At 41.2% G+C, this 19181-nt stretch overlaps 1 protein-coding gene across 1 annotated transcript in view; it reads left to right on the forward strand.

The window, feature by feature from the left end:
- Positions 1–904: 904 nt before the first annotated feature.
- Positions 905–19181, forward strand: part of iqsec1b (IQ motif and Sec7 domain ArfGEF 1b) — a 96946-nt gene continuing 78669 nt past the window's right edge. Inside the window, exons 1-2 of the mRNA XM_027280984.1 lie at positions 905–923; positions 10860–10913. Of these exons, the coding sequence (XP_027136785.1) occupies positions 10888–10913 (26 nt within the window). The 5' untranslated portion in view covers positions 905–923; positions 10860–10887. The remainder of the gene's footprint in view (positions 924–10859; positions 10914–19181) is intronic.

Genomic DNA, 19181 nt, shown 5'->3' on the forward strand with positions numbered 1-19181 from the left:
TTGAGTGGAAAGGTGCTACATAAGTACAGCCCATTTACCATTTACCATTCTTTGGCCTGAAAAGTAGTTCCATCCATGGAAAATGGCCACAAACAAATAACTTAACAGTCTGTGAGCAGTTCAGTCAACATTTGTAGATTCTGGTAGGCATAACATGACTTACATGATCTGCCTGCTGTCAATGCTCAGTCAGACAGGAGAAATCAGATTTTTGTGCCTGTCATTAAAATGTTATAGCTAGAAATCTGTCTTCTCAGTCATTTATGATTGCCTGACTGACTTTTACAGCAGCTACTTTGCACAATTACTCTGCAGAGAGCTGCAGAAGAATGCAGAACTTACATAAAGAGTCATAAAACTGTGCATTGTGTTGTTTAGCAGCGCATAAAATTAATAATGAGTCAGAGCAGATAAATCAATGAGTGTGTTTCTGTTTGAGCAGAGGGTAAGAAACCAAAATGATTTTGTGTTTGGTTCTCTCCCAGCACAGCTCTGACATCTATAGTAATGCTCTGAGAGAAAACAGCTTCTAATGTTCCGCATTCATTAGCCTACTTCCAAATCACTGTTTTGATCCGCAGCCACTGAAATGTTATGCACACAACGTGTGACCTCTTTTTGTTTGAGTTAAGACTCAGCCCACGTGGAAGGAAGCTCACGTTGTCTACAGAAAAGAAATGTCTGTTTGCTTTCTTACTCTGTTCATGTCTGCATTACATGATGCTTCCAAGGACAGACATCCTATGTGTGTGTGTGTGGATGCATTTCATGTATTTGTGCATGAGAAAACCTTGCATCTGGAGCCAATCACAAATAACCACTGGCTAAGACTGACTCCTTAGTTACTGTTGCTATGGCCCTAAAGCTTTCCATTCACGGCACTGTTTTTTAGCCGATTTTACCGCTCACTGGAAATTCGCACTGTAAGTACCGTGGAACGTTTAAAAAGTGACTTTTTAATGTTTCAAGCATATTTCTCTCAAGAAGCTGTATGTATGTAAACCATCTTAAATATATACGTGATGGTACATGATGATAGATGATTAATGAGGCATAAAAACATAAACCATACTTAGCTAGGTGGTGGCTAACACATAAAGGAATTGAGTTGGTTAAGTGGAACGCTAAGTTTGGTTGGAGTTGCTAAAGTCTTAACACCCTCAGACCAAATAAGAGTTATTGCCTACTAGGACCTGAGCTATCACAGGCTGGTTGTGTCAGTCCTTAACATTTATTTTTCCTTGTAGCGTGGCTTTATCTCACCTAATAACGTGGGCTGAATGGTTATGGCCTAATTATCTGTGGAAGTAATGTTAGCTAGCTAGCATGTGCCTCATGTCAGAGCAGATAAATGCACAGTTAATCCGTCCCCTCGTCCTCACACTTGTGCTCTCGTGTTTTTGCTTTTGAATGGTTAAAAACTGACACCAGCCTCCAATTTATTTGTATGCTGAGTTTTGCTCACCACCCCAGTGTGAGGGAAAACTCCAAAGCTTGACAGGCCTGCCATGCTGTTGCCTTTGTTTAGCTTTGATTTGACCGTCTCTGTTCAGTGGTTGGGTTTAGCGAACAATAAATTGTTACAAGCGGCAATACTTGTTTTTGTAAGCATATTGTAGTGTCTTAACTTATATACCGGCCTCTGGGATGGCTGTAACAGAGGAGTCAGATTCGTCAGTGGATGGCAGACCACCCTTTTGTTCTTTGTGCTCCACCTTTCCGTAGAAGGACATGAAGGAGCATGAGACCAGCCCAGGTCTACAGCAGATTGATAGGTAAACTGGAGAACTGCTCGCCATCTCTCACATCAGACTTTATGACTGCCAGAGGGCATGAGTCAAGGCCAAATTAGATTAGATCCTCTGCGAGATGAAGTTGTTCTTGCTGTTGACCTTGGGAATTGTTCAATTGTGATTCAATTTAAAGCCCATACAATCTGTTGACTGATCACTGTAAACATGGCTGTGAACACATTCCTTGTCTTCTCTTGTCAATGGATATCTCTTTCCTGCAACACTGGCTTCCATTGTGGTCATGATCCCCCTCTAAATCTGAATGTCCAATAAAGGTGTTTTTATATTGCAAAACCTTGAACAAATCCCGTCGGGGCTCTAAGCAGCTCCAGCTCACAACATTCCTGAAAACTAAGAGAACACTGAGATACTGATGGTGAGTCAGATCACTGTAGTATCATTGCATACCGCCCTGCTGTGAGAATCAGAAGGAAATATTCAGATACACCTCCCGCAGAGACACAGCCTCCATTCTTTTGACCCAGGTTATTGCTCTACTCTTTGTTCACTTGGCTGCGACAGCTCCCTGTCACACTTTACGTGCAGTGGATTGGGAGATAATTAACTGTAATGATAATGGCCACCATTTGCTATTTCGATTAGTATCATTTTAATCATCATTACATTGTTGTCTGGCTGTGACATGACATTAATAGGATGTGGTGATAGTGTGTACATACTGTAGCGAGGGCAATGCTCGACGGGCCAGAGAGGAGCAGCTTCCTGCTCTGTCTGTGGAGATGGGGAAGTGGGGGATGCCGTAGAACGCCAGCAGAGTAAGTCATTACTACTGTATCAAAGAGCTTTTTTTTGTGGGGGGGGGTCAGATTTAACTGGAGTTACAAGAGACCTTGGCCTGCTTTTCTACAAGTGGAGGAAATTGAGTAGAAAATCGTTCCATCACAAAACCGAGCAGAGTCAAGCACACGCCACTCAGCTGAGCTGACAGTGAATTAAGGATCACATTGAAAAGAGGCTTCAACAAGAAATATGTATGCTTGTCTGCATCTCTTTGGAGATGGTGATCTCATTTTCAAATATTTATATACAGATAAGTTGGATCTATGAGAGAGAATAATGTATAACCTACATGTTAGGCCTACTGTACATACATGTCTGTAGTGAGGCGGTTTACTGCCAGCCACGTTTTTCACATACTAGTGAGTATTAAAAAATATGAACATAACTAATTGGTGTCATCATGTGTGTCAGGTTAGCCCCTAAAGCCTCTAGTATAGAACATACAGTGTTGTGGGTACAGTGAACATAAAAAGAATCCAGAGCTGGAAGAGCCTCTATCATTTCTATTGTTTTAAAGTGTTCTGGTTTCCCAGTATTTACAGCAAACCTGACTAATGAGGCAGAAACTGTACGCTAACGTTGTCCATCTGAAGTGGGTAATGTCTCTTAAAACATCAAGCATGTTAAAGTCTTTGTGACAATACCACCCAAACCTGTCTATTAGAGGCCATGAGCTCTGTCATAATGTGCTCTCATGTGTGCAGCAGTCAGTCCGTCGTGTCTGACCCCTTTAAAATGCACACAGGCTTCAGTCCTCCAGGAATTATCGACTACCCAGTACTCACTCTCTCCACGGGCAGATAGGAGTTCGGGGCTAACTGTGTAAAACTTGAGTCTTGAGTATGAGCAAAAAAAATGTTGAATTGAATGGGAAAAGCTGAAAACAGCACAGCTTGCTCTAAATGCTGCTCTTGTCTGTTTGGACAGGTTTGTTTAGTTCATTTTAAAGCATGTGCAGCTTAAAGTCGTTTGTAATAATGATGAAGCGTTATGCCATATTAAGAATTATGAGCCTGTATTTAATGTTTATATTCTTCATAATAATAGACAAAAATGATATCTTCAGCCTTTCATTTGTTTTCCTCGCTCTACTGAACCTAGAAACAAAAATCTCCCACACTGTTACAACTATATTTAAACTCTTATTTCAATGCTAACTCGACTTGCACATATATGTGATACTTACACATGCGTATACAGTATATTCATGTTGTATTCGCTTTGATACTCTCATCTTACTCAAAGTCTGCAATAATAAGTGTGTATAAATGTGAAAATACCTGCACAATTCACCATGTCATTATACATCATTATACAAGTGAGATGACATGAATAGAAGCTTGAAAATATGGTTTGTACGGATCTTTGTACAACATGGAAAACCATTGTGTGAAATGATTTTAAACACATACACACAAACCGTCCTCACATTCTCATGGTTTACAACCGTGGACACAAACATGCTGGAGTGTTTTAGAGTGTATACTGATATGTCAGTCCTGTGGGATTTAATTCCAGGTATGATTTCCTTTTTGTCTTTTTTTGTCAGAAGCGAGGGCGCGTCACATGCCTTCTTACCCCGGCATACATTACCACTTATGTTCATTTCATCTTTCACGCCTCACTGCATGTTTATGTCTTTACTGTCAGTGATAATTTACTAAACTGACACGTTTTTTAAAGTGCATCTGAAGCAGTAATTTACATTAGCGCATGTAATTAGTAGCATGGTAATTCAGCATCTTTATGTGACAAGCCAAACACACCACCTTTTCACACAGAGAACTCATTTAACGTGGAAACAAGCAACTTCCCCGCTGAGTAGTTCCTCATCTGAGCCGTTGAACTATGATGTTGTGTTATATAATCATTAAATACAGCACCCTGTACGCTAACAAAACAAATTAGATTACACCTTAACTGATATTTCTACCCATAATAGGTTTCTGTTTCATGCATACTTTAGATAACATGGCATAGAACAGCGACCCATGAATGAAATTGCACAGTTACTGAATATCCAGTGTCACAGCCTGTCATTCAGTGCACTCGGAAGGCAGGGATGATGTATGTCTGAGCTTAAGAATAGCAGTCCCATGTTCAGTCTCACACCTCACACACAGTCAGTGGCTCCTAATCAAACAGCTGGTCTGTAGGTGTGAGAAACACAGAAATTCAATAAAATATCCACCAAGTTTTAGACCTGAAGGGTAAGACTGGTGAGTGCAGCAGTTTTGGAGCACTACGCTGTAGACAGTGTCGTCCTCGTTCATGGAGGCTGAAAATGAATTATTCAGGTGTGCCTTTGGCCTAATGCGAACCATGATGAAAGCAGATTTTAGATTAACAATGTGTCGACACTGTCCTTTTGCTCAGAAGCAGAAGTCCAGAGGGACACGTGAGGCAGGCCTCCTTGGGTGAAAACACACTGCCCTCTGTTGGTCCAAAAACATTTATTGGCTCCAGAGCATGACCACCCACACTCACCAGGACACACAAGTCTTACAACCCAGTGTTATTCATGCCATTATAAAAATCATGTCGCCATTGACTCAAAAATTATCAGTGACAGCGCAGGGTCACCCTGGAAATTAATCATCTTTAAGCTAGGAGCAAGACACTTGCTTGCCCTGTCACTTGTTTTTTTAGTAGACAACATACACACTGACTGACTCCTTTCGGGTGAAGTAAAAGAAAAATGTGCAACTGGACCTGAATGGCAGCAGGAGGAAGCAGTGACTATACATTCTGAAGAGTTCATTAGCCAGAAATCTTGTTGAAGGCTGAACTAAATGTCTGTCAAGTGGGGATATTAGAATTCAGGATTGTTGACACAGATATAATGAACTGATGGAGCATGGGGAAGTAGAGTTTTCAAGGAGGTTAAAGCGCACATTTAATCCTGATCTTTAAAGCAACAGTAACGGATTTTTTTGAGGCATCAGATGAGAGCAGCTCTACACACAGCAATGGTAACATTGCTGGTGAACATGGTGGAACTTTGTTTGTCTGCTGTTTGCTGCTGGGCAGGTAGAATACAGTGAGTGTGTTTAAGGTTTCAGATGAAAACAGTTGCTTGCTACTGCTAAAGATCCATGAGAGCAGTGAGACCTAATTAGAACAGTAAAGTTACAGGCCAGAAAACATGAAACTAAAATGCTCCGTAGCATCGACATGGTATGTTGTGGTAATAATTGTATGAAGGTTTGTCATTATGACTGGCACCTTCACATTACACATTTAATTTAATATAAAAAATATTGATTTGTGCAGCTTTAAGGGCTTTCTGTTTTTGCTGAGTTCAGCTGAAGTTGCTTTTATTCACTAAAGGCTGATGAGATGCACAGTTAACCTGTCCTGTCCCTGAGTCTTCAAGACCCCACTTAGCTAAACTCAAAGGTCACAACCAAATTTGACACCATTAACCAGAGCTAAGACCGGACCATACATTTATAATGCTAATGAAACACATTTACTACACCCTGTCTCTTTCCCTCCTCTCACTCACGCTGGATGACAGAGAAAACATAAAATATACATACATTTATATACACATATACATGATATTAATGGATTGATAATATTTGTTTATTAAATTACATAAAAACAAATCTCTGGTCTGAAACCTTACACTTTGTCATTCGGGGCTTTGTAGTGTGGAGCAGAGCGTCCATGAGGCAGACCAGATGAACCCGGCTAGAGGAGATTTGTTAAGGGTCTGTTGCAGATGTGAGGCAGGACAGCCGGAGGAGGGAGACAGTGACCGCAGAGATGGGAGTGGCTGTTAAACAACTTTCCTTTCAATCACTCACACATCCTCACTGCTGCTGCATAGAAGTGATTAGCAAACCAACAAAACAATCTGCAAAATGGCTTTGCCCGGACAGAACCGACGCTCGATAAGCTCCCATATCATGCATCGCTCCCAACAATCATGTGATTGGATTGCCACTTCATAGCCTCCTTCCCATCCTGATTCTTGTGTTTCTCTGACTGCAAGCATAGTGCAGTTACTGGAGTGATGTGTTCGCGTGCTGCTGTTGTTGTTGTTGTGAGCCCCGGGCTTTTTTCTCTGATCGGGTAGAGCCGTCACTTCTGGGCCCTAATGTCTGCCTTTCCGTCGATGCTGCAGCAGTTTGACTCCACAGAACCTCCAGCTACCTACAAAGCAACACACCTCCTCCCACCCTACATCCTTCACGCAGCTTCCTCTGCCTTTAACGTCTTATAGCTCTAAAGCACCATATGCTGTGAAGTAAACTTGCTATGAATCTCTTCTTGCTAAGAAAAAGTGCAGGAAAATACAAGATCATACTTTTCTTTTCAAGTGGTTTATTGTGCAGCTCTGCTATATTGTCTTTCTGTTGCACACTATAGACGTAGCCATTGTTGTTTACTGTACCAAATGACTGGAAGCAGACCTGATTGACATTACACCAGCAGTACTCATCGTAAAGTCATCTCCTCCCTATAAGCCTGTTATGTAATGGACCATTAGGCTCATTCTGCTCAAAGCTCAGAGACAAGAGGCAGAGAGATGGCTCTCACCTCCAGATGTGTGCTGTCTGGTGATAATGTTTCTCATTTGAATCAAACCTCTGGATATTCCACAGCCCAAATATTTGTGTACATAAGTTTGCACGTTACCAACTTTATGGTTAGCAGCTGTCACAGCCCTCAGGTCTCTAGTGACTGCTGTATCCAGACCATGCCAAACCGATGATGTCCTCCTTGGCACTGTTGAGCCGAGGCTCCCTTTTGATGGTGGCAGACAGCCATGGGCACTTAATGCACACATCAGGACAAATTTTCTAAATCTAGTTCAGTTCATCAGAGACCCATTGCTAATGATGAATCAGACCAGAGATGTGTGACATCAGGGTTGTTCCAGTCTGTATGTCTCTTAAGATGCATAGTGTTTGTACTGTAAATGCAAGATGATGGCCCCAGGGGGGGTTTTACTCATCCCATGCTGTCGAGGGAGGGGTTTAGCAAATCTGATGTACACCGTGCAGTGAGCACATGCAGCATCAATCTAGCACTATTCATCACTGACAAACTCACCAGCTCCTGCTGTCCGTGTCCAGACTGAAAACATCTCCCATCAGGATCAGTCGCATTCAGGGCACCAGGGGGGAGGGATTCGTGGACCTGCAGCCATGGTGGTGATCTCTCCGGTTTGTGTCTTAAGTAGAGTGGGACTGAATGTCAGTGAGTCTCTGGAGAGGGGAACGTGAGGCTCTTTCACCCAGCGCTATTGTCATGACAACTGCTGTAAAGGCCTCGCCTGTGATTGATGTTTCAGCGCTTCCTTCCGCCTCGCCTCTTGTCATGTCAAAGAGGTTCAGCCATTTCTGCACAGTGTGTATTCCTGTGGGGAATGTTCAGCCGGGTGTGATACATGCAAAGCGTATTCAGCAGTCATGTTATCTGCTGAGTGATGGTGCAGCTTTTTATTTTGTTGTTAAGCACTCTGCCTTTTTTCCAGCCTTCTTTTGTATCACACAACAGGATGATTAGCTCCACCCTCCCTTCGCTCTCTCTGATTAGGGCATACATCTTTCAGGCTATACAACTTCACTCTTGTGCTGCAGTTAGATGGGAGATAGGGTGGAAACGCTGTCGGTGCATCCTTGCTAAAAACCTGCATTTGCTCATCTGCTGGCTTGACACGTTTTTACCTTAAAAGAGAAAAGGTCATCTCATCTGCAAACTAAGACAATGCTAGACCCACTTTCCCAGCCATGCTGTGTAGTGTCATTCAGTTGAAGTACTTCTCCTGGATAGGCCTTTTTTTATGGGTGACAATGTGCTACTAGTTCCCTCTCCCCAGACAGGTCCATTAACAGATGCTGAGGCGCTTTCACTACTTAATATGGGGCCGTTGGCCCGCGTGCTGTTCAAGCTGACGTTCCTATATTTTACAGGCGGCTGATGGAACTCCTGTTAAATAAAACAATTGTCTGTAACTGAAAAGCCACTGAGCTGAATCTCTGCAGAACTACATCCATATAATTGTAAATTTAATTCAGTAGCTGTTTCAAATGACAGCTCCTGTGTGAAACTTGACTGTTTTACATCGGGACATCTCAAATCTAAAATTTGGGGTTTATGGATTACATGGTGGTTAAGTTTTTGCCCAACACTGCATCCAGGTTTTGGTAGTGGAGCATCTGGCTGGGAGTGTTTATGGATGGGAAGTTGGTGAACGATCATGCCTATGGCACTTGTCTGGTTAGCTAGCATTAGCATGAAACACCAAGTACTGTCATCGCTGAAGGGAAGTTGAGTTTTGCAAGTATTTGATCATTAATCTAAGTATTGGACACGCTGAAATTTTGACCTTATTATGGTGCTGGAAAAATTAAAGGCATCAGCAAACTTGTTCATTTCAGTCTGCACTGCATATACCCTCAGAAACTGATGCACATCATTCAGTAGTATGCTGCAAGCCGAGTCTTTTTACCTATAGGAAGGCAAAGGCAGGGCCACCCTGCTCTGCCTCTTATTGGCTAGTACTGGTTGCCTTTGTTGGTTGGGTGGGTTAGATTTAAGCATGAGGTGTAATGATTGGTTAAGGTTACGGTGAGAATATCAGAGTAAGCCATTCAGAGGCAAAGTAGGACGGGTCATGTGTTCGCTCAAGAGAAGAAATATTGCCTGTGGCAAATCAGCTGGTCCAAGAGACTTGCAAGGTGAGAGAATAGTTGTCTTAGTTGGCTTCTGTGGTTTGTGATAATGTCAGAATAACTCCCTGAGCTCCAGTGATAATGTGCAAATACTAATGCCCCATTTTTTGGGTGAGCTAAATGAGCAAAAAAAAAAGAGTAGTCTTAGATATCACTGTTTATAACACAGGGTGTTTGCTGGACAGCCACTTTAAAAAAAATAGTTGGGGGCATAAATTAGGAGTATACCCACTCTAGGCACCACTACAGCAATGTTGATGGGAACATTTCCATACCAAGTTGCATGACAATCCATCCAATTCTTGGCAATACATTTCACTACTAGCCAAAAATTGCCATTTTTTTGTGAAATACTGGATGTGTTCTCTTTTTACTGAAAACCTTATGAATGAAACAGTCCAAGAAGGTGAAATCATCCTCTGGTCGAACTGCTCACAGCTCATGTCCAGAGTAATGCCATAGCCTGTGGTGAGGGCTTTGTTTTAAGGACTTACAGGCCAAAAAGGTTAGAAACATGTCCTACATACAAACCTTCATGCTGACTGGGAGGCAGCTCATGACCTCTTAATACCCTACTATATGAGCATATAGCAGCTTTTGCAGCATTTACTTAGTGTAGTCTTCAATGCTCACTGAAACTCTATTACTGTGTTTGCCAGAATAGCTCATATGCAGCAGTATTAAATGAGATTAAAGCCTATACCTGCCCAGTCATGCACAGTGGTTCATTAGCTGCGGAGGACTCATCAGCTCTGGATGAGAAGCAGCGAAAGGATTTGATTCCCATAAACGCAGCCAGCGGTTTCCATAGAGACCACCGGGCCAATCCTCTCCTCCCCTCCTCAGTACAGTAGTACAGTGAGCCGTTGCATAGTGTGTTACGTAGGTGCCTTAACAGTGAGATAATCCTTGCTCGGTCAACACTGTCGCTGTGCAAATACACACACACGTGAGAGGAGACATACAGCTAATAGTACATGTGTCACACATACACCAGAGTGTCTTTTCAAATTTCATTAGTTGTTTTGTATCATTGCAGTTACAGTATGTTTGTGTAATGTATTTATAAAACTGTTTATTTTAGGTTAAGATTTGATGAAAATGAACGCAATAAAACACTAAACACTATGTTTAAGCTTCACATAACAGTAACTTTAAAACATATTCATATTTGTGTTCATCTCATATTCACTAACTAATCTTTCCTTTTCCTTCAGTGCTGTTGTGCAACACAGCCGTGTCTCCAAACACTAATAGATATTGACCATACAGATAGGATTAAGTAGACTTAATGGATATAAAGTACTAGTCTATGTACATGCATATAGATTAAGTAGGTTAAATACAGAGTGTGTGCGCTCTGGCTGCTGCTAATGAGTTACATCATGAGACGACTGTACTTGAGCCATCATCCTCTCTGTGACCAAGCTTGAATGAGCAGCATGCCAAGTCAGGGTGTGTGTGTGTCTGTGTGTATGTGTAAATGTGTGTATGAGGGTGGGTGGGTGTCCGAGGGAGCTTTAACTGCATCCTAGTCAGTGTGTGCCTCAGCTTTCTGCTCTCCTGCTCCCCCCAGACCAGACACAGACGTTCCCAGCTCTGCCATGAGTCACAGACGCCACCATCATTTGTAAGTACTACTGTAAATGTTGCATGCTGGGTGATTTTGAGGGATGAGGTGCTAGTTGAAGAAATCTGAGAGTTAGGATTTGCCAGCATAAATTTAATGGAGTAGTTGAAAATGCTCACTTTATATAGAAAAGTCATTTTTCTTGAAATGCAGGGAGTCGAATATTTATTTGTATAAGTTGTTTATTTCCTGTCGTGTGATTTTAAAACCAGATGTAATGGAAAATGTGTAGAGTCGCAGTGTAATTCTTTGTGTGCTGCTCTGTGCATGTGCATGTGCTTGTATATGTGTGTGTGTGTGTGTGTGTGTGTGTGTGTGTGTGTGTGTGTGTGTGTGTGTGTGTGTGTGTGTGTGTGTGTGTTTGTGTGTGCATGTTATCTGCACAAACAAGCAAAGATGCTCCGGTGGTCTAAAATAGATTCCACACAGACTTTTGCTGCACTGACAGAAGTAAAGCTGGACACTTGCGTCGTACTGATGATGTCACACCAGTGGAGCTATTTTTAGAAAGAGGTCTAAAGAAGGCAGGCTTTTCTCCCCCCTTTACAAGAATGTTATTATGATCCAAAGCCTTTCACTATTGCTCCCTCTTCTCTCAGCCTGTTTAATCTCACTGTTTTAGAGCCTCCAATTTTAACATCTCATGGTATTTGCACCACTGGTTGCATACACATTGCCACTTTGTGGCTGTTTTCCCCTAAACAAACACACACACACACACACACACACACACACACACACACAGACACACACAATTTTTGTGAAAGCTGTTATTACAAAATCAAGACAGAAACCAGTAAAAGACAATCAAATAAGCCAAATTTATGTACTTATAGAATATTTTATAATCTGTTTCTGCTGCTGCTGTATAATAAGCCATAGACATACAGGATTGATGACTGCTTCACAAAATATGCTAATATTTATGAAGGTGGTCAATATTAATAAGGAATCTGCAAAAAAAAACCCTGGAATTATTCATGTTCTCAAGACAGACTCTAGACTATACGAGAGAATTTATAATGGGGCTTCATGTATCAGGCAAATATGATACATGTTGCTCATCTTTTAAAGTGACATATAAAACTGTGTTACCATAAAATAACAAATTTGAATCATTTTCATGCTGCACTGACATGGAATCAGGTGAACAGTGTCATTCATCCGTTCACGTACTTACTATGCACAACGTAACGTTTACAACGCTCAGCACACACACCATTAACTGTTTCACTGGTTTTAGTGAAACTGGATCATATTTCAGGGAGTCTGGTTGTCTGGATTTCACCGGCTGACCTGCCTCAACTCAGAGTACACAGTTTCCTGATGGAGAGCAATGTAAAATGCTGCAAACTATAGCTGCCGTTAGCTAATGTTAGCTTAGTTTGTTAGCTGGGTTTCTCAGGCTGTGAGCTCAGAGCACCAGGAGAGTGTTAGTGGGCATTTTGGAGCACTCAGCAGAGGTTTTAAGGCCATGGCGCAGGGGAATGTAGACGGGAGACAGAGCCGATGTCCTGCCAGAACCAGAGCTGGGCAAACAGGATATGGAAGAGGCTAAGACCCTGAAGAGAACATTGACTAAGGAAGCTAAGGAGAGGAAAGGAGTGACCAAGAGTAAATCAGAGAATCTGGGACTGACTCCTAGTTGTTCGCAAGAGCTTGGTGAAATAAAAGGCTGAAGGGGTAATATAATCATAAATACATGTGTGTATTTACCACAATGGGATTAAAATCTGAAACTGGGGGTCACTGGTGAATCATAAAAACACCAATTTCCATGAAAACTTCCTTTAAAATAATGTTTTCACAGCAGTACCAGGTAGCAGGCGGTATGTGTTGACCTCTTACTGTTTACAAAGCTCATCTATTAGTCCCAGGACGTTAATTAGGCTCTTTATTATATCGGACAGCCGTGGGGTGACATATAAGTCATATTTTCTGCTGTACCAGTGCTGGATTGCATAAGAAAGAAGGAGCCTCCATCTGCTCCACCCAGGGCTCGCCTGCGCTAAGCAGGGTTTTCATTACATTAACAAGCAGCCCCTCCCCTCCCCGGTCAGGGCACAGCCAGAAAGCCAGAGCTTGTTCAGAGCTGGGGGATCAACTGCAATGGCTGATCATGTGACCAACTCAAGGTCATGGTGGTGGTACAAAATGCTGAGTTTCCTAAAGTACCCTGAGTGATAACACGGTTAGTCAAGAAACTGGCCAACAACTGCTATGATTCCCTTGGCTGAAAATTCGACTCCACAAGACAGCAGTAATGGTTCCAGCTTTGTGTTTTTGAGTCGCTTGTATCCCCAGTCTTAGAAATAAAAGTTTTGGGAGAATTAAGAAGGCTTTGAATTGCTGTAATCAGTTTCTCGTCCATTTTGCACTCGCTGGGCAGAGAAATCTAGAACTAATCCAATCTGTAATGACACAAGGAAGTGTGGAAATCAGATTGGGGGATTCTCTTCTCTCCTGACAAGTGTCCATACACTGGCTTTTCTGTGGCTGTCCAGCTTCTTATGAGAGATCTGGTTCTGTAACAACTCACTGTGTCCTAATAGCAGTTATAGTACAGTAGTTACAGGTAAACGTCTTGTATTTACAGATTTTATTTAAAGTCTCTATGTGTAGAACATTTGTGATTATAGCAGATTCCACATTATTCTTCTGAAATAATGTTCAGTGTCTTTGTTGCTTTCAGCTTATTTATCTGAGTTTCTTGGGGGACGACAGATTCCCAGGAGCTGGACTGTGTGTTAGTGACATGCATTATGTGCCATCTGTGTCTTTTAAGACTGAGAGTTGAAAATTTAATTTCTACACGTAGTGGCTTTAAAAGTAAACAAGTCTTAGCAGTAAAGTGTATTTGCAGTAATGAAAAGATTAGTTTAGTTTTGCTGTTGGATGAAAACTCCAGTTTTGGGGTCATTCATGCTTTTAGAAAGGAAGACGGGACAACAAAGGGACAGGAGAAAAGAAGAAAAGATGAAGAAATGACATTTTATGAGCTTACCTGATGAGGAATGTCAATTTTGGATGTACAAAGTACCACAACCATGAAATACTGTTTTCTATCAGAACCAAAGTTGAAGAATCAGCTGTTATTGGCCAGAAATGTGCACACATACAAAGAATTTGACTGTTTATTTGTAATTGCTCTCAATGTACTTACACAATAATAGACATAACAGATAAAAACAAGGACAACAAAGCTGAAGAAGGAAAAGAATAGACTGCTTTTTACACAAGATGTAAAAAAAAAAAGGTATATACTGCATATAAATCTAAGTGTCCTGTGATGGATGAATGGATGGATGGATAGATGGATGGATGGATGGATGGATGGATCGCATTAAACTTTAGCGACAAGATTGTTGATAGTTTTCCTCGTTATAATTAGTTGCTAACTTCTATTGTCAGCTGGTTTATATTTGACACCACCTGCTGCGACTGGCAAAAGATTATTTCAAGACTCACTAACTAATCATTGATTGAAACATTGATTGGAATTTGTCTTGGTGTGTGCTCGACCACACAAAAGGTTCTCAACTAAACACAGAAGACAAGTACAGTGTCACCATGGGATGGTGCCATCTTGGATAAAACAGGTTGATGAGAGTTGAGTTTGTTAAATCAAAATAATGAGCTAAAAAAGCTAAAAAAAAAAAAAAACCTGGAAAAAGCTGCAAAGTCAGATGACAGTTGTCCAGAGGTTTGTCACAATGATCAACCCCTTTAAATTACACATTCAATTTTTTGCTCATATAAAAATATTGATTAATGCAGCTTCAACTATGCTCTTGTTGAGTTGTAGTCACATGGTTATTTCAGTCCACATTTATCTTTGGATGCCATCGGAGCCAGGCAGTAGTAATATGGAAACACTTTTCTAAACAAATATGAAATAATGAATGTGTAAGGACTCTTCTGAGAAGTGCTTAACAATTAGTATTCAAATGGCTGTTAATTATTGAGAAACTGTGCTGTCAGACAGTGGATGGTGGGGATCTGGTTAATATAGGCCCTCTCATCCATCTTACTGTCTGTCTTAACTGTGTGTGTATGTACAGTAGCTTAATAAGGCCACATATATCACTCCTCGTGACAGCGATATCAAATAAAGATGCTCGAGCTGCACCACTGCATTCTAGATTGATTGATTGGTATTGGAAAATTCTTTGTCAGCATGTTTCCACAGAGCATAGTACGGGACCTTTGGGTATCCGCATTGTTCCCAGTCTACTGCTATCACAAAGGTAAATCTATCCAGAGATGTCTGCCCACTTGTCTATAATGAATGGCCCACTAAAATATTTAGGGATCCCTCCTGGTTAATGTTTAATGCCTTACTCACTCTGCACCTTTACATCTTGAAAGATGACTGTGGCAGTGTCAAACAGCCTTTTGAGCGTTGCTTTAAACTGTCGAGAAAAAATGATTAAGTCATGAACTAAGTGTTAATGTAATCTTAAATGCGTTTGTTCTGCAGGCCCCGTCCTCACTGTCATTTTAATGCAACAGAAACAAAGACAAAGAGCCTGAAACCAGCTCAAATAAGCCCTGGTTGTTTTAGCCTGAGTATGTTGTAACAGGAGATCTGTGTGTGTTTAGTATGCAGCAGCAGTGCTGTTGTTGTTGGTCACAGTGATATAAGAGCTCTGCAGCACATGGGGGGCACGGCTGTTTTTAGTAGGCCGTAGTAATTACAGATGGAAGTTGTCAGATGGTACATAAAAGTGGAGACATTCCAGCTAATTAAGAGTAACCTCATATAAGCATTGTCATCATGTGTGAAGAAGCCATAAATAGATCAGGCTTTTTATTCGCTCTCCTGCCGCCGCTGTTTGTGTTGAATTGATCTAATTGTAAAGTCTCTTTCATGGCAGCGCTGCCGAACACAGCTGAGCGTATCGGAGATCAAAGCCGCCTCGCTTTCCCATAAATCTGCATGGAAGCAAATACAGGCAGCTGGGAGTGCCGTCATGCTAAATGCACTAGCTGTACCTGTATACAGCACACAGCTCGTGATTAGAGTCATCCAGTCTCTGATGGCTCTGCAGTCAGGTTGGAGCTGTCATTTACTGGCTGTACTTGCATGCAGTGATAATGTGATGGGCTTCGGAGTTTGTCACAGTTCATGTCACAGACCTGTCTGCTTTCAGCTTTAAAGACAGTTAGTGTCAGTAGGTAGCATCACTCTGCTCTTCCCCCCCAATGATGGATGTTTACAGGCTTACAATTATACAATATTAATCAATTAGTCAATCAACAGAAAATATATTGATTTTGTTTGTCACGTTTGTTGATGCCATTCTGTTCATACAGCCATGCACAGACACAGATGGAAAATCACTTTATGCTGTACAGTAAGCTACTACAACATTGTGAGATACATTACAAACACAGTGCGATACAATGGGCTAGCAAGATTAATACTAGGGCAAGTGTTAGACTGTGTGACTGTGAATGTTAAAATGTCCAACTTCAAATAATAATACATAAATCATTCCTGTTTCTGATCTAGCTTTGTGGTTCCCACTCAGTGTAATCATTCTTCTGTACCTCCCTACAGCATAATTTACACAATACATTGGGTTGAGTTAAAGTCATTTAAAGAAAAAAAATCAAATCACATATTACAATAATTGTATTTTAAAATAACCATAAACTTATTAGATTCAGTTTTGGGGAAAAGGTTTGACGAAACAATGGATAGAGAAACATTTCAGATGGTGATTAGGGACATTTCACAGACTAAATGATGAATCAGATCTTTAATTAAAACAATCGGTTGCTGATCTGAGTATAAGTTATTGGTTTTGTGGTTATTAGAAACAGTTCTCAGCCTTGCCTGTGTTTGTCTTTTATCTCTAAAATGTACAAACAGATCCGGGTGAAATTTGGCAGAGAGCTGGATGTCTGCTTCAATAGGCTTTGCAGCTAATCTCGATGTGGGTTTTCTACTATCCGTTGATTATCACTGGCTGTGATTCTGCTCTCGGGTGCCTGACATTTGGGACTTCCAAGTTGGCAGCTCACTGAGGCTTTGCAAGGTTGTAATCTCTAAAAGGCCAAATTATATATTCATATTAAAAAAGGTTGCTATCTTCATCTTTTTCTATTCATAGTTGTCCATGGTAACCTCAAACTTGGGGCATATTAACTTTCTTCCCTCAGGAGTGATAGAGGGGATGGATGTAAACATTGCAGTTCCTGGTTTCTAAAATCGTATACACTCTGGAGAAGAGCAAGAATAACAAAACAGACGTGAGATGAGATGAAGCCAGTGTTTACAGTGATGATATATGGCTCGGCCCGCTGAGCAACAAGGACATCACGGAGATTAAAACTGATTCAACTACTGATTCAACTCTTTATCACACTCAAAAAATCTTGCAGTAGTAAATTGATTTTGTCAGCATAAAATCTTGGAGAAACACACACTTGTGTACTCACATATTTTGGCACAGTCTTCTCAAATCCTCTCATATGTGGAGGAATCTACAAAAGTGCTGCTGAGGAGCTGCAGGGCAATTTTCTGTGGACCTGATCCAAAGTCTTGCTCGGCATATAAACCACTATGTACATAAAAGAAACACCAGAAATCTGTGTGGAGTGTGGGATCATGGGTAGTTGACCTGCCCAGACTGAAGTTTGGCTGTATTTTCAGTTTGAGTTTCTCCTGACGAGCAGCTCAGTCTGAAAACACAAGAAATGCTGCATTTAGGAAACAAAAGCAAGAGAAGGAAAAGAAAGTCAGTGCTGTTTTGTACTTGCTTTGGCAACCTGCACATTATGAAATGGTTTAAATGGTATGTTGAGTGATGTTCATTTCCATCGTCTTTTCATGAGTACAAGAGAACACTGAGAATACATTTGATCAAAATTAAATGAGGAGAAGGCAGCATTAATCTTCTGAGACCTGCAGCCTTGTCCTAGAAAAAAAATTCACTGAACACTCAGTGTGTGCAATTTGAAGTCTCCACAAGTGTTTTTCCATATCACAGTTGGTGCATCTAAATCCATTTGCACCAACAGACGAACACATCCATCTGTATGGATACACAATGAGCTCAAACAGACCCAAGTGTCTCTGTCTGTCTGTCTGTCTGTCTGTCTGTCTGTGTCTGGACAGTCAGAAGACTGTTCAGAGAGAGTAAGTGGATCATATTGGTTTAAAAAAATAACCGGAAAGACACTTAAGAATGGAATGAAAATGATATTTTCTCTTGGCATCTTGTTTCTAGAAACCTGCAATCAGGGAAATATCTGTCTCTTTAGCTGCTAAATGTTCCACTGTTTTTAACCAGCTGGTCTCTCACTGTGTCTGTGTGCTGTTTGGTGCTGAGCAGGTCGCGTACAGTCGGCTTTTAGAGCTTTTTCTCTGAAAACAGCTGCCTGCTGCGATGGAAAACAACGCTGTGAGAGTGAAACCAAACTGTAAAATTGTGGCCGGATGGATAAACAATGAGCTGAAACTCACTCTAAAATTCCAAAAAGCCAAGGCGAGCTGGCTGCAGATTCAGGTGATAATTATCTCCATCACTGTGAGTGGCCGCCTTCATGTAATCACGCTGTTCTTACATTGTCATTTAATACACTGTTATTATAAGAATATTAATAAAATCTACTTTAAAAATGCTGAAGCACAACCATTTAGTTTGGCTTATTATATTATTTTAACCACACTGGGCAATGGGTCAGGCCATCACAGTGAAATACACTACACAAGCTCCCAGTTCTGCAGTTTTCTCTTAGCACATTTTTGCCCTCTCAAAAATATACCCATTTTCGCTGAGTCTCACTGTGATAAAACACACCTAATTAATTTCCCGTTAACCTTATTAACTCCTATATCATCAGCTACAACATGATATTCTCCATTTGTTTTGAAGCACACTCAGTGCGAGGCAGTAATAGGTACAGTACAGCAGTCGGCAGATGAAGGGGGAACAGTGTGGCTCCGCTGACATTTTGCTTCACCTTTCATCTTGTTTGTGGCGTCGCATAACGCGCTTGCCACTCAAAAGCGCTTCAAAGACGGGATCAGACTCACGAGGCTTCTGTTCTACCTGCCTGAGGCGATGAGAACAGTGAGGTGTGTTAAAAGCTACTGTATCTCTGCTCAAGACAAACCCTCGTGGTTTCATTTTCAGCCACTTGTCACTCTGACAATGACACTTTAGCTCAGCGTAATAGTCTGCTGTTCAGCCTACAGGAAGTCTGTATGTATAGTGTACATTAGTGGGTAGTAATTGAGAACATTTACCCAAATAT

Source organism: Larimichthys crocea, chromosome I (genome assembly GCF_000972845.2).
Source record: "Larimichthys crocea isolate SSNF chromosome I, L_crocea_2.0, whole genome shotgun sequence".
Lineage (NCBI taxonomy): Eukaryota > Metazoa > Chordata > Actinopteri > Sciaenidae > Larimichthys > Larimichthys crocea.